Source organism: Cebus imitator, unplaced genomic scaffold (genome assembly GCF_001604975.1).
Source record: "Cebus imitator isolate Cc_AM_T3 unplaced genomic scaffold, Cebus_imitator-1.0 Scaffold1001, whole genome shotgun sequence".
NCBI classification, from domain to species: domain Eukaryota; kingdom Metazoa; phylum Chordata; class Mammalia; order Primates; family Cebidae; genus Cebus; species Cebus imitator.
Genome location: NW_016108316.1, coordinates 39,501 through 55,543, shown reverse-complemented (window position 1 = coordinate 55,543; position 16,043 = coordinate 39,501). Strand labels below are relative to the sequence as shown.

General features: G+C 41.0%; 1 protein-coding gene across 1 annotated transcript; it reads right to left on the bottom strand.

Moving 5' to 3' along the window:
- Positions 1-4,727: 4,727 nt before the first annotated feature.
- LOC108298578 (60S ribosomal protein L26-like) lies at positions 4,728-5,235 on the bottom strand. Its single transcript, XM_017521243.2, has one exon. It carries the CDS (start codon positions 5,201-5,203, stop codon positions 4,766-4,768), a length of 438 nt encoding a protein of 145 aa, XP_017376732.1. The 5' UTR covers positions 5,204-5,235; the 3' UTR covers positions 4,728-4,765.
- Between the last annotated feature and the right edge of the window lie 10,808 nt (positions 5,236-16,043).

Below are 16,043 nucleotides of genomic sequence, written 5' to 3'. Positions count from 1 at the left end.
TGACCTCGTGATCCACCAGCCTCGGCCTCCCAAAGTGCTGGGATTACAGGCTTATGCCACTGCGCCCGGCCTCATGCTTGTTTTTCTAACTTAAAGTGATATTACTCCCAACATTCAAGTGGACTGTTGTGAGAAGTGTTTCTGGGAAAAATTCTAACTGTGACCCCCAAAAGTAACTGAAAGAGAAATGATGCATGCCCCAGTGTCTCCAAAGTAGAAAGGGGAAAGTGCTATCCAGTACACACATAGGCCACAAGCATTTCTTGAAATGGTCTTTACATTGTTTATTGAGAAAAGAAATTTAGAGTGCATTCGAAGCTGCTTCATCCCCAAAACATCAGCTTGTGTCATCATTTTACCCAGGCAGGGATTTGGATTTCAAATGAGAGACAGGCTGAAAGCAGTTAGCACTTGGAATCCTTGCATATGGCAAAGGAAACTTAAAAAGTCAGGGTGTAGGGGTTGCACTGGTAGTAACTGATATCAACTAATTAATGGTTATAGCCTAACGAGAGAAAGAGAGGACTCTTGAAGTAGCTGCTATTGTTTGTCTTTTGTACCCACTTTCAAATTCTCTGCAACCCTCGTATTCTTAAGACTCTTAATTGCCTTAATTTGCCTGGGAATGTTGCATTAATAGATCTGAAAATGAGAAGAAGCCTTTTGTATGGAATTCTAATTGGACCCTACTATGGTTTGTATATTTGTCCCCTCCAAAGTTCATGTTCATATTTGATCCCCAATATTGAAGGTAGGGTCTAGTGGGAGGTGTTTGGGTCATCAATAGATTAATGCCCTGGGGTGGTAGGGTGAGGAGGAAGTTGGTGAGGTCTCTGTTAGTTCCTGAGAAAGCTAGTTGTTAAAAAGAGCCTCCTTTGCTCCTCCCCTCCAAAAACTTTATTATAACCGATTACTACTCAGAATTCTAAGATGACTCACAAGATTTCTATTCACTGGTGTTCACACTCTGTGTAATCCCCTCCTCTTGAGCATGAGTAGAACCAGTGAATATGGGTCACTCCCTTGGTTAGGTTGCCTTTTATGACAAATGTGATTGATGAGATAGTTATTCTGTGATTGCCTTACATAAGGCTCCACCCTAGAAGACTGGAAAGAGATTCTCCTTCTGGCCTTGAAGAACTAAGCTTCCATGTTGCAAGAGGGCCTGTGGAGGAGCCCGGGTAGTAAAGACTCAGGGTAGCCTCTGGGAACCAAGAATTGTTCTGGGTAGACAGCTGGCACAAAAATGAGAACTTCAATCCTAGAGTTGCAAAGAATGCAATTCTGCCAATAACTAGTAAGTTTGGAAGGAATCCTGAGTCTGAGATATGATTGCAGCAGCTGCATTTCAGCCTGGTGAGACCTCGAAGAGGACCCAACTAAACCCAGACTCCTGAACAATGGAAACTGTGAAATAATGAAATTGTGTTGGTTTAAGTAGCCAGATTGGTAATTTTGTTATACAGCGATAGAAAGCCAGTACATTGACTAAATGAACAAATTAACCCTTTATTTTATTGCTAATTCTCTCATCAGGGAATAAAATCTGCCTTCTCACTACACATGAAGACATCCAGAGAGGAAAAAAGTGCTTCTTTCATTAACTGCTTATTCAAGTTAATTTGATTTGTTTTATTGTTCCCCACTTTTTATTTTTAAAATGTTTATACCTGCAGAGTAGATGAAAGTTCATGTGGGTTCACTATTAATATTTTGTCACATTTGGTTTATACTGTACATATAGTTTTACTGATTTTTTTTTTTTTTTTTTCACAGCAGGATCTTACTCCTTCTCCCAGGCTGGAGTGCAGTGGCATGATCTCGGCTCACTGCAACCTCAACCTCCTGGGCCCAAGCAATGATCTCACCTCAACCTCCCAAGTAACTAGGACTACAGGAATGCACCACCACACCTGGCTTGCTTTTTTTTTTTTTGTAGAGACAGAGTTTTGCCATGTTAGCCAGGCTGGTCTCAAACTCCTGACCTCATGTGATTTCCCCTGCCTTGGCTTCCCAAAGTGCTGGGATTACAGGTGTGAGCCACCTGTGTCCGGTCATTTTTCTGAATTATTAAAAGTAGTTTACAGTCCACAGGACCCTTTACTTCTCAATACTTCAACATGTGCCTCCTAAGTCTAGAACATTATTACACATTACCACATGTAAGGTAGGTAGTGGGTACTTCACTTTGGATCATATCCATGTGATCTCAGTGCCTTTATTGATCATGCTAAGTTTGAGCAATTGGCCAAGAGGTTTATATCAGGTATCTCCATGGTAAAAGTACATTTTCCCCTTTGTAATTAATAAAGGATATGTAGTATTCTTTAAAAATATGTGCATGGTTTTTTTTTTATTTTTTATTTTTCTACAGAGACAGGGTTTCTCCATGTTAGTCAGGCTGGGGTATTTCAGTGGGTATTTTTTGCATTTATTTTATTATAACTGAAGTTGAGCATTTTTTAAAACGTTTAATGGCAAATCATATAACTTTTTCTGTGAATTGTTTGTTCATGTCTTTTGCCAACTTTTATTGAGTTTAAAAAAAAATTCCTCTTTATTTTTAATAGCTTATATTAGGAATATTGATTATTTATCCATGATATATTTTGCAACTACAGTTGTCCCTCAATATCCATGGGGATTGGTTCCAGAATACCAAAATCCATGGCTATTTAACCTTACGTAATAAAATGGTGTAGTATTTACATATAGCCTACGCACATCCTCCTACAAACATAAAATCATCTCTAGATTACTTATAATACCTAATACAATGTAAATGTTATATAAACAGTTGTACTATATTGTTTAGGGAATAACGATAAGGGAAAAAATACATGTTCAGTACAGATGCAGTTATCCTTTTTTTCCCAAATATTTTCAGTCCATAAATACAGAGAGCCTATTTTATGTTTTCTAGGTGTTGGCTGCTTGTAGTATGTTTTGCTGTGCACAAGACTTTTTAAAACGTAGCTGCTATGTTAATCTTTAAGTGTATCTGGATTTCAAGTCATTGTTACAGAGGCTTTCCAGCTGTGGCTCACATCTGTAATCCCAGCACTTTGGGAGGCAGAGACGAGTGGATCACCTGAGGTCAGGAGTTCGAGACCAGCCTGACCAACATGGAGAAACCCTGTCTCTACTAAAAATACAAAAAATTAGCCAGGCATGGTAGTTCATGCCTGTAATCTCAGCTACTTGGGAGGATGAGGTAGGATAACTGCTTGAACTTGGGAGGGATAGATTGTGGTGAGCCAAGATTGTGCCATTGCATTCCAGCCTGGGCAACCAGCATGAAAGTCCCGTCTCAAAAAAAAAAAGAAAAAAAGAAAAAAAAGAAAAAAAGGCTTTCCTCACACTTTGAGTATGAAGGACTTTATGTGGTTTTCTGTAACTGTGAAGTTTTATGTTTTAGACATTGCTATTTCTTGAAGAGGAAGAAAAAATTCCTAGAAGCCTTCCCACTGGCTGGGATCGAGTTCCATGTTCATTGTTAATCCAATCTCAATGGACTAGAGAATGCCATGGACTCATCTGTTTATATTGTTGTTCCTGTGCCAGTTCCTATCCAGGTAAATAAAATTATTATTGGACAAGTAAGGATGGTCCTGGTGCTGGGGATGGATCAGCTCTATTTGAAATACATGAGCTCTTTGGGGAAAGCATGAATACCTAAACAAAATCTGTGTTCTTTTAAGAGAAGAGAAGTGGGAGTCCCACTGTCCATTTCATTCCCAGTCTCTTTGTTGTCTTTCAAACTCTTCTTGTCATATACTGAGTTTATTGAGTTCAATTCTACTCCACTTACCATCCCTCAACATGTACAGATGCTTCTTTACCCTCTAGTTCCTAAACTTACAAGTGGCCAGGGCATTGTGGTAAGAGGCAAAGGGGATGGATATGAGACATATATTGGACAAGTCACACAGGTGCTTGGCAAAGTCAGGATATAAAAAGTCTCATTTCTGGGCCATCATTAGCGTTCTGCTGCTGATGGAGTAAAGACCTCCTTTGACAGTCACATTAGAGAGAGCTAGCATGGTCTCTGAGTGTCGGATGTTGGTGATTTTCATTTGTCTGAGGGCTGGATGTTTGGCTCTCACAAAGCTCTGGGGGCTTGAACATGGCAACTATTTGCTGCTTCATTACTACCCTTGGGGCACAAGAATATTGGCCAGGCATAGTAGCTCATGCCTGTAATCCCAGCACTTTGAGAGGGCAAGGCAAGCGGATGAGGTCATGAGATCGAGACCATCCTGGCCAACGTGGTGAAATCCCATCTCTACTAAAAATACAAAAATTAGCTGGGTGTGGTGGCATGCACCTATAATCCCAGCTGCTTGGGAGGCTGAGGCAGGTGAATTGCTTGAACCTGGGAGAGGCTTTGCAGTGAACTGAGATCGCACCACTGCACTCCAGCCTGGCAACAGAGTGAGACTCTTCAAAAAAAAATTTTTTTTTGGTAGGATCATCAATATGTATTTGTTTTTTACAGCCACCAGAGCAAATTACCACAACTTGGTGGCTTAAAACAATGTAAATTTATTTTCTTACAGTTCTGCACACCAGAGGTGTAAAATCAAGGTGTCAGCAGGGTTACTCTTGCACTGAAGGCTCCAGGGAAGATTCCTTTCTTGTCTCTCAGCTTCTGTTGGCTCCTGGTATACCTTAGCTTGCAGCAGTATAACTTCAATCTCTGCCTCTGTCTTTTTTTTTTTCCCCTCGTTTCAAGTTTTAATCAAAGCTTGTATATAAGGTTACTTTATTTCTGCATCTTGTCAGTTGTTTCTTCCTTGTATTTGCCCTTTTCCTTTCCTACTTGGTGAGATTTGGCTTTCCGTTCAAGGATCTTTTTGCGGTCTTTGTCCAGTTTTAGCCTAGTGATAGCCACCTTGCTTGGGTGAATGCCTACATGGACAGTTGTGCCATTAGCCTTTTCCCGCTGCACCCGTTCAATGTAGATTACGTATTTCTTCCTGTAAACCTGGACTACTTTGCCAATCTGCTGACCTTTATAGTGTCCTCGTACAACCTGAACTTCATCATCCTTTCGGATGGGCATGGATCGCACGTTGTACTTCTGTCTCAGCTCTTTGGAAAGAGGGGAGGACATAATCTTCCTGCGAATGTGGGAAGGTGCATTGAAATGCCTTTTGCGATTCTTGCTTCGGTCGGAAATCACAAAGGGATTGAACTTCATTTTGGCAGCTCCCGCTTAGGTGATGGCCGCAAAAGGGCTGCCTCTGTCTTTCATGACTTTCCTCGTGCCTCTCTCTTTCTCCTCTTCTCGTAAAGACTCATGTCATTGGATTCACCTTGTGTTAACCCAGGATAATCTTACCTTGAGATCCTTCACTAAATTATATCTGCAAAGACGCTTTTCCAACTAAGGTCACATTTATAGGTTTTAGCAGTTAGGACTTCGACATATCTTTTTGGGGGTCACCATTCAACCCGCTGAGCCATGGTTTACTGACTAGGTATGCTGCAAAAGGTCTTTTCTCATTTTATGTCTCTGCCTGAAAATGAACCCAATTCCCTTTTCCTATAAGGCCAAACTGACTTCACTGCCATCTACTCACAAGCCTGAGGGAATTCCTCACTGTTTGCCAACAGTTCTTCAAGTTGTTTTTCCAGACACAAACATCTTGAAAAGATGTTTGATCATCATGAATATCAACCTCAAAATTTCTATTCCACTGTTCATGATTAGCCAATTCAATTATGACAACCCTATTATTTTGCTATTGGTTTTGTTAAGGAATGGGTATTGGCTATAATTCTAGTCAAGAAGTATGAGAGAATGTCTGGGAGGGAAGGTTGTGTTTAGTTCTTATAGAGCTTTCCTCTTTATTTTCCTTTGGTCCCTGGATGTTACTGTGTTTAATGTAATACTTTGATCTTCTGGGGCCAACCTGAGGACAAAGCTGACTCACTGAGGATGGAAGAACAGAGTGATCCAAGGAACTATATGTCTTAATAACATCACTGAGCTGCCAAATCATCCAACCCGAAATCTGCCCTACTTTGGGGATTCTGGTTATGTGAAGTAATGCATTGTCTTATTACTTAGTCAGTTGAGCTGGGGTTTTTAATTACCTGAATCTTAGAGCATTCCCGTGACATATCATGAATCCTCTCCTTTTACCTTCTCTGAAAAACGCTTTCTTTCGGATAGTAAAACAAAACAAAACAAACAAAAAAAACCCTTCTTTCTTATTCTTTAGCAATATCATTGAGCACTGATTAGCTTAAAAACCTGAATCCACCAAAATAACATGTTACTCTTTCCTGCATGGCAGAGAATTAAATGGAAACCCTTGTAGTGCAACTAAGAAAGAGAATAAAACCAAAACAGTTAAATTTGTTTACATTCTGAAGTCCTCCCATACCGTCTGACTTTCCTTATGTCTCACATAATTTAAGTTCAATGAATACCTAAAGATACATATTATTTGGCTTATTATGTTGGTTTAGTTGTCTTTGTGTCCTGTAAGCGGGAATTAAAAGTGTTTGTCGTTAAATATATGCAAGGTTTTCTAGGTTCTTAAGTTGGAAACTTCGGTTATCTATTTTCTTATTCTAATATAAGCATATTTTAAAAATGTAAAGTTGGCTGGGCACTGTGGCTCACGCCTGAAATCCCAGCACTTTGGAAGGCTGAAGTGGGCAGATCATCTGAGGTTAGGAGTTTGAGACCAGCCTGACCAACATGGAGAAACCCCGTCTCTACCAAAAATAAAAAATTAGCTGGGCATGGTGGCGTGCGCCTGTAGTCTCAGCTACTCGGGAGGCTGAGGCAGGAGAGTCATTTGAACCCAGATGCAGATATTGCAGTGAGCCAAGATCATGCATTGCACTCCAGAGCCTGGGCAACAAGAGTAAAACTCCGTCTCAAAAAAAAAAAAAAAAAAAAAAGGTAAATCTCTAAGTTTCACTCTACTGCTTTAGCTATGCCCTTATATATTTCATATTGTTTTTATTATCATTTAGTTAGAAACATTTCTAATTTCTCTTGTGATTTTACCTTTGACTCTGGGTTATTTCAAAACACCTTATTTACTTTCCAAATATATGGGGATTTTAAAGATAATTCTAAATTAAGTCTGAAAACAGAAAACATTATCTGTCAGATCTTAGTCTTTTGAAATTTCTTGAGACTTATGACACAGCATATGATCTGTTATGGCGAACATTTCATATGCACTTGGAAAGAACAGTTATTCTATAGTTATTGAATATAGTGTTTTGTCAATTTTTTTATATTATTTTCCAAATCAGTATCCTTACAGATGTTTTTATCTACTATCTGTAATAATTACTGAGAGAGGTGTTTTAAAATCTCCACCATGATTATTGTAAGTCTTTATTTCTCTCAGTTTTTGCTGTTTTTCAGAATTCTACTTATAGGTGCATACACACTTAAGGTTGTTTCTTTGTTTTTTGTTTGTGATGGTGTCTTGCTCTGTCACCCAGGCTGGAGTGCAGTGACGCCACCTTGGCTCACTGCAACCTCCGCCTTCCAGGTTCAAGTGATTCTTGTGCCTCAGCCTCCTGAGTAGCTGGGACTACAGGCGTGTGCCACCATGCCTGGCTAATTTTTTTTTGTAATTTTAGACATGGAGTTTCACCTTATTGGCCAGGCTGGTCTCGAACTCTGGACCTCGTGATCCACCCATCTCAGCCTCCCAAAGTGCTGGGATTACAGGCATGAGCCACCACACCAAGCAACAAGTCGTTTTCCTGTTTCAAATACCTAATTTATCTTTCTTCTGCATCTCTCTGAATTCAGGGAAAGTTTGCTGCTTATAAAAGTTCATGTGATTAGGCCTACCCAGAAATCCAAGATAATCTTCCTATTATAAGATTCACAACATTAGTTATATTTTCAATGTCTATTTTGCCATGAAATGCAGCACATTCACAAGTTCCTGGGATTAAGACAGATATCTTTGAGGGGGTCATTCTGTCTACCAAGAATGGTATGTTGGTGAGAACTGAACTTTACTCCGTAACATATTCTGGGGCTGAGTTTTCAGGACAAAAAAAAAAAAAAAAAAGCAGCACCATTTTACGTCTTCAAATAATAATTTCTGAATTATCAAACCATGCACTGATTTTCAACAGTCAGGGCTTAGGAGACAGAAGAAACAGGAAAGGAATAGGGGCATGGCTGGCCCTTGCTTCTTTCTTTTCTTGGTTCTTGTCTATCTTTTTGACCTCAGTACAGTCTCTTTCATCCCTAGTATGTGTTAAGAATTCTGAGTTAATGAACGTACTTTGGAATAATTGTCTTTTGTTTTGTTTTGTTTTGAGATGGAGTCTTGCTCTGTCACCCAGACTGGAGTGCGGTGACACAACCTCAGCTCACTGCAACCTCTGCCTCCTGATTTCAAGTGATTCTCCTGCCTCAGTCTTCCGAGTAGCTGGGATTACAGGCATGTGCCAGTATAGTCCTGTCCTTCCCTAGATATTAAAAACAATATCATGGGGGGTGTACATCCCTTTGATATTGGGAGTGATAACATTCTCTTTCCCCCTGAATATTAGAAACAATATCAATGGAGAAATGTACACCCCTTGTGATATTGGGAGTAATATCATTCTCTTTCCTACTGGATGTTAGGAACAATATCATGGGGGGATGTAACCACGCTGCGATATTTGGAGTAATATCATACTCTCCCACCCTGCTTATTAAAAACAATATCACAGGAAGAGTGTACACCCCCTGTGATACTGAAAGTAATATCTTCCTCTCCCTTAACTGATACTACAAACAACATGACGGGGGTGTACACCTTCTAGGATATTGGGAGTAATATCGTCCTCTTCCACCCTGGATATTATAAACACTACTACAATGAGGTGTACACCCCCTGCAATACAAGGATAAAATATCATCTTCCCCCCTCTGAATGTTAGAAACAATATCACCTGAAGGGTGTACACCCTTGTGCTATTGGCAGTAATATCATCCTGTCCTTCATTGGATATTAGAAACAATATCACGGGGGTATATACCCCTAGTAGTATTGGGAGTCATATTCTCTCCCCCTTTGTATATTAAAAACAATATCATGGGGAAGTGTAACCCCCTTGCAATATTGGGTGTAATATCATCTTTTCCCCCAATAAATATTAGGAACAATATCACGGGGATGTACACCTACTGTAATACTGGAGTAATACTATCTTCTTTCTCCCTGGATATTCGGAACAGTATCACAGGGAAGGTGTACCGCCCCTGTGATGTTGGGAGTAATAGCATCCTCTTTCCTCCTGGATGTTAGAAACAGTATCACAGGAGGAGTGTACATGACCTGCGATATTAACAGTAACATCATCCTTTCCCCTGCCGGATATTAGGAAAAATTTCACAAAAGAGCTGTACACCCTCTGTGATATTGGGAGGAATATCATCCTCTCCTCCCCTGGATATGAGAAACAGTGTCACAGGGGGTGGTACACATCCTGCTATATTGGGAGTAATACTATTTTCTCACCCCCTGAATATTAGAAACAATATCATGGGGAGAGGAGTGTACCATCCCTGTGATATTGGGAGCAATGGCATCCTCCATCCCCTGGATATTAGGAACAACATCACGGGAGGAGTTTGTACACTTTCTGCAATAGTGGGAGTAATATCATCCTCCTTCCCTCTGGATATTAGAAACAATATTATGGGGGGGGGGTGCACCACCTGAGATGTTGGGAGTAGTATCATTCTCCCCCACCTGAATATTAGAAACAATATCACAAGGGGGTGTGCACCCTCTGCAATATTGGGAGTAATATCAGCCTCTGTCCTTTTAGATATTAGGAACACTAAACGGAGTGTACACACCCAGCAATACTGGGATAAATATTATCCTCTCCCCCCCAGATATTAAAAAAAAATCACAGCATGGGTATACAATTCATTCTATATTGGGAGTAATATCATCATCTTTCCACCTGGATATGAGGAAGACTATCACAGGGTGGTTGTACACCCCCTGCAATATTGAGAGCAGTATCATTCTCTCTCCTCTAAATATTAGGAGCAATATTACACCAGACATGCACACCTTCTGTGGTATTTGGAGTAATATTATCTCTCCCCTGGATATTAGAAACAATATCACAGGAAGGCTGTATAGCCTCTGCAATATTGGGACTAATATCATCCTCTCCTCCCTTGGATACTAGGAACAATATCCCAAGGAGTGGGTTTAGAGCCCCTGCCATATTGGAAGTAATATCATCCTCCCCCGGATATTAGGGAAAATATCACAGAAGGGTGCACACCTTCTGTGATATTGGAAATAATATCATCCTCTCCCCCTCTGGATATTAGAAACACTATCACAGTGGGGATGTACACCACCTGTGATATTGGGAGTAATATTCTTCCTTCCCCCGGATATTAGGAAAAATATCACAGGAGGAGTGTACACCCCCTATGATATGGGAGTAATATTATCCTCCTCTCACCTGGATCTTAGGAACCATATCACAGAATGGGTGTACAGCCCCTGCGATATTGGAATTAATATCATCTCTCCTCCCCTGGATATTAGAAACAATATCACAGAAACGTGTACACCACCTGTGATATTGGGTGTAATATCAATTTATTCCACTCTGGAAATTGAGAACCATATCACAATGGGGGTATACGCACCCTGTGATATTGGGAGTAATATTAGCCTATCCCTTTTGGATATTAGGAACACCATCAAAGGAAGGGTGTGCACTTTCTGCGATATTGGTAGTAATATTATTCTCTCCCTTCCTGGATATTAGGAACAATATCACAGAATGGGTGAACACTCCTTACAATATTGGGAGTAATATCTTCCACTGGATACTAAAAACAATATCACGGGAGGTATACACCCCATGCGATATTGGGAGTTATATCCTTCTCTCTCCTCCTGGATATTAGAAACAATATCACGGTTGGGTGTCCACCTGCTGCAGTATTGGGAGTAATACCTTCTTCTCCCCCCCTGGATATTAGCAACAATATCACAGAGGGGGTGTACATCCCCTGAAATACTGAAAATATTCAGTATTCCATATATATTCAGTATTTCATAATATATCTCCCACGGATATTAGGAAGACTATCACAGGGAGGGTGTACACCCTCTGCGATATTGATAGTAATATTATTCTCTCTCCCTCTGGATATTAGAAACAATATCACAGGGAAGATGTGCACCCCCTGAAATATTGAAAGTAATCTTATCCTTTCCCCCCCAGATATTAAAAACAGTATCACAAGGGAGGGTATGTACCCCCTGTGATTTGGGGAGTCATAGCCTCTCCGCCACTGGATATTAGGAAGAATAACACAAGAAGAGTGTACACCACCTGTGATATTAGGAGTAATATCATCCTCTCTCCCTTTGGATATAAGGAACCATACATACCACATGATGGGTATATACTCAGTGACACATTGGGAGAAATATCCTCTTCTTCCCTAGATATTAGGAATTGTATTGCAGGGCGTGTACACCTTCTGTGATATTGGGAGTAATATCATCCTCTCCTCCCCTGGATGTTAGAAACTATAGCACAGGGGGGTGTACACCTACTGCAATACTGGGAGTAATAGCATCCTCTCCCCTCCTGGATATCAGGAAAAATATCACAGGAAGGGTGTACATTCCCTGCAATATTGGGAGTAACATCATCCTCTTCTCCCCTAGATATTAGGAACAATATCACAGGCGAGATATACACTTCCTGCAGTATTGGGAGTAATATCATCCTTTCCCCTTTGGATATTAGGAACAATATGACACGGGTTATGTACCACCCCTTGTGATATTTGGGGTAATATCATCCTCTCTCGTCCTGGATATTACAAACAATATCACAGGGGATGTACACCCTGCAATATTGGAAGTAATATCATACTCACCCTTCTTTATATTTTGAACAGTATCCAAGGAGGCTGTACATCCGCTGCAATATTGGGAGCAATCTCATTTTCCCCACCTGTATATTATGAAAAATATCACAGGAAGGTGTACAACCCCTGTGATATCGGGAGTCACATCATCCTCTACCTCCTCAATATTAAGAAATATATCACAGGGGAATATACACCCCCTACGATATTGGGAGTAATATTAACCTCTCTCCCCCTGAATATTAGGAAACAATAGCATAGTTGGGTATACATTCCCTGCGATATCAGGAATAGTATCCTCTCTTTCTCTGAATATTAGAAAACAATATCACAGGTGCGTGCACATCCCCTGAGACACTGGGCATAGTATCATTCTTCAGCCCCCTGGATATTACAAACAATATCGCAGGGGGTACACCACCTGGGATATTTGGAGTAATATCATCCTCTGTCCCGCTAGTTATTACAAAAAACATTACTGGGGAATATGCACCGCCCCCTCCCTGTGATATCCAGAGTAATACCATCCTCTCCCACCCCATGAATATTACAAACAATATCACAGGGAAGTGAACACCCCCTGAGAAATTGGGACGAATATCCTCTCTCCCGCTGGATATGACGAACAATATCACAGGGAAACGAACACCCCCTACAATATTGAGAGTAATATCATCCTCTCCCCTCTCGATATTACAAACAATATCACAAGGAGGTGTACACGCTCTGCCATATTGGCAGTAATATTACCTTCTCCCCTCCGGATATTACGAACAATATCACAGGGTCTTTACAACCCCTGCAATATTGGGAGTAATTTTATCCCCTTTCCCCCGGATATTACGAATAATACCACAGGAGGGTAAACACCCCCAGCGCTATTGGGAACAATATCATTCTCATTCTCTCTGAATATTGCGAACAATATCACAGGGGCTTTACACCCCATGCGATATTGGGAGTAATACTCTCTGCTCACCCCCTGGATATTATAAACAATATCACAGGGGTGTGTAAACCCTTTGGGATGTTGATTGTAATATCATTCTCTCCATCCCTGGATATTACAAAAAATGTCACAGTGCTGTGTACACCTGCTGCGATATTGAGAGTAATGTCATCTTTCCCCCCGTTGATATTACTAACAATATCACAGGGGGTGTACACCCTTTGTGATATTCAGAGTAACATTATTTCATCCCCCCGAATATTATGAACAATATCACAGAGGGTGTACACTCCCTGCAATATTGGATGTAGTATCCTCATCTCTTCCCCTGGATATTATGAACAGTATCACAGGACAGTGTACGCACATGGTGTGTACGATACTGAGAGTAATAGCCTCTCCCCCCTGGTTATTATGAACAATATCACAGGGATATTATGAACAATTATCAATAATTACTGCAATTATCAGAGTAATATTATCCTCTCTACCCCTGGATATTAACAACAATATCTCGGGGGGGGGGGCAGTGTTAACGCCCCCTGCAATATTGGGAGTAATATCCTCTCCTCATCTGGATATTTTGAACTGTATCACATGGGGGTTTACAGCCCCTGCAATATTGGCAGTAATATCATCCTCTCCCACCATGAATATTACAAACAATATGACAAAGGGCTGTACACCCCCTGCGATACTGAAAGTTATGTCATCCTTCCTTTTGATATGAACAATGTTACAGAGGATTTTACACCCCCTGCGATATGGGACTAATATCACCCTCTCCCCCTGTGGATATTAAAAACAATATTACAGGGGGGTGTAAACCTCCCATGATGTTGGGTCCTGAGTCCAAGCAATTCTCCTGCCTCAGACTCCTGAGTAGCTGGAACTATAAGCATGTGCCACCACCCCTGACCAACTTTTGTGTTTTTAGTAGAGACTGGGTTTCCCCTTGTTAGCCAACCCGGTATTGAACTCCTGACCTCAGGCAATCCTCCTGCCTTGTCCTCCCAAAGGTCTGGGATTACAGGAGTGAGCCACTGTGCTTGGCCTAAAGGTTACTTATTATTCTGCAAAATTTAGGCTGGTTGTGGTGGCTCTTGCCTGTAATGCCAGCATGTTGGGAGGCAGAAGTGGGTGGATCACCTGAGGTTAGGAGTTCAAGGCCAGCCTGACCAGTATGGCAAAACCTCGTCTCTATTAAAAATACAAAAATTAGCCAGGCATCGTGGTGCATGCCTGTAGTCCCAGCTAGTCAGGATGCAGAGACAGGAGAATTGCTTGGATCCAGGAGGCGGAGGTTGCAATGAGCTGAGATTGTGCCACTGCACTCCAACCTGGGCACAGAGTGAGAATCTGTCAAAACAAAAACAAATTATCATGCAAAATTTGAAAAGGAAACAGCAGCTTCTAAACTATTTTTTAACATGACTCATAATAAATAAATTCTGTATTATGTACATATGTTCTGTATTTCTGAATAAAAGACTTAAGAAAGTCATATTTACAACATGTAATACATATTTTTTATCCTACTTCATTTGTTTTGAATGCTCTTTGCAATCTACAGAAAGTCCAATAGTAATAATTAAATTATTCATTAAATTGAGCATTATCTTGACATTTAAAATGATAATCTCAAAATGATCTTTTGTTTTTGAGCTAAAAATATTTTAAAGATATACTGTTTAAGAGAAAAACACTGGGTATGAAAGCATATACATAGTTTATTATTTTTTTTGAGACACAGTCTCACTCTGTCGCTCAGGCTGAAGTGCAGTGGTGTGATCTCAGCTCACTGCCACCTTTGCCTCCCTGGGTTCAAGCGATTCTCCTGCCTCAGCCTCCTGAGTAGCTGGGATTACAGGTGCACACCACCATGCCTGGCTAACTTTTGAATTTTTTAGTGGAGACAGGATTTCACCATATTGGCCAGACTGATCTTGAACTCCTGACCTCGTGATCTGCCCAACATGGACTTCCAAAGTGCTGGGATTGCAGGTGTGAGCCACTGTGCCTGGCCCATAGTTTTATCCTATCTGTTTAAAAATAAAGATTGAAAGATACGTATGTAAATAAGTTTACATTTCTTTTTGTAATACTTTGCTGCATTGTCTGGGTATTGACAATCATTTCACATTCTGGAGCTACATGGCTAACCCTGAGTACTCACTGTGTGTGCCAAGCCGTGGGTTCAGTGCTCTACATGCATTTTTATTTCATTTAATTCTCTCCACAACCTGAAATAAAATAGCTAACCCAGTTTACAAAGTTGAAACTGAGGCTCAGAGGCCGAAAGTTAAGTGCCTGAGGTTGCAGTTAATAAGAGGCAGAGCTGGAACTGAAGCCTCCGTGTGCCTGACAACGAGTTCACGATCTGACGGTAGGCTAGTCTGCTTCACAGAGCATGTAATAGATGGTGCATGCCTGCTAGGATGGACTGGGCATCACTGTAGGTGATAAACAGCTCAAAACAATAGAAATTTAAAACACTGAAGGCTCTTTGTCTGCTCATGCTGCACATCCTCCATGGCTCTCCTGGGCCCTGTGATCCACATCTTCTCAACTGCCACCAGAATAAAGGAGCAGCCTCCCTGTGGGACCTGTCAGTGGCTCTAAGAGATGAAGGAAAGGGTGGCCAGTCTCAATGGCTTCCAACTCTTTTGCCTCGAGGTGACACACTTCACTTCCACTCACATCTCCTGAGTCAAAGCAAATCCCATAACTACCTCCACCTTCAAGTGTCCCAGAGGAGAATCTGAAATACTCAGTGGACTCCATTAAGGCCACCATATGGTGTCAGCCTGTGTGGGAGACTGTGGAGGGGCAGAGGAGGAGAGTGGGGAAGTGATGGGAAATGACAGCAGGACTGAGTCACTGTGCATTTGCTTTATCGTCTACCAGGTAGAGTTTGTCCCAGAGCTGCACCAAATCAGCAGCAGCATGATCAAACTGTACACTTCAGAAAATGCAGTTTATTCAGATGTGATCAGCAGTGAACTCAGTATCAGCTGAGTGACATTGAGTCAGTAAATCTCTGACTGCTTCAGTTACCTTGTATGATAGTGGTGAAGATGGGAGCATTGAGAGAGTTGATTTGGAAGGCTATCAGGAATGTGAACATTCAGCATTTTAGTTCCTTTAAGTTAAATCCAGGCACTGTCTTTCCTGCAGGTT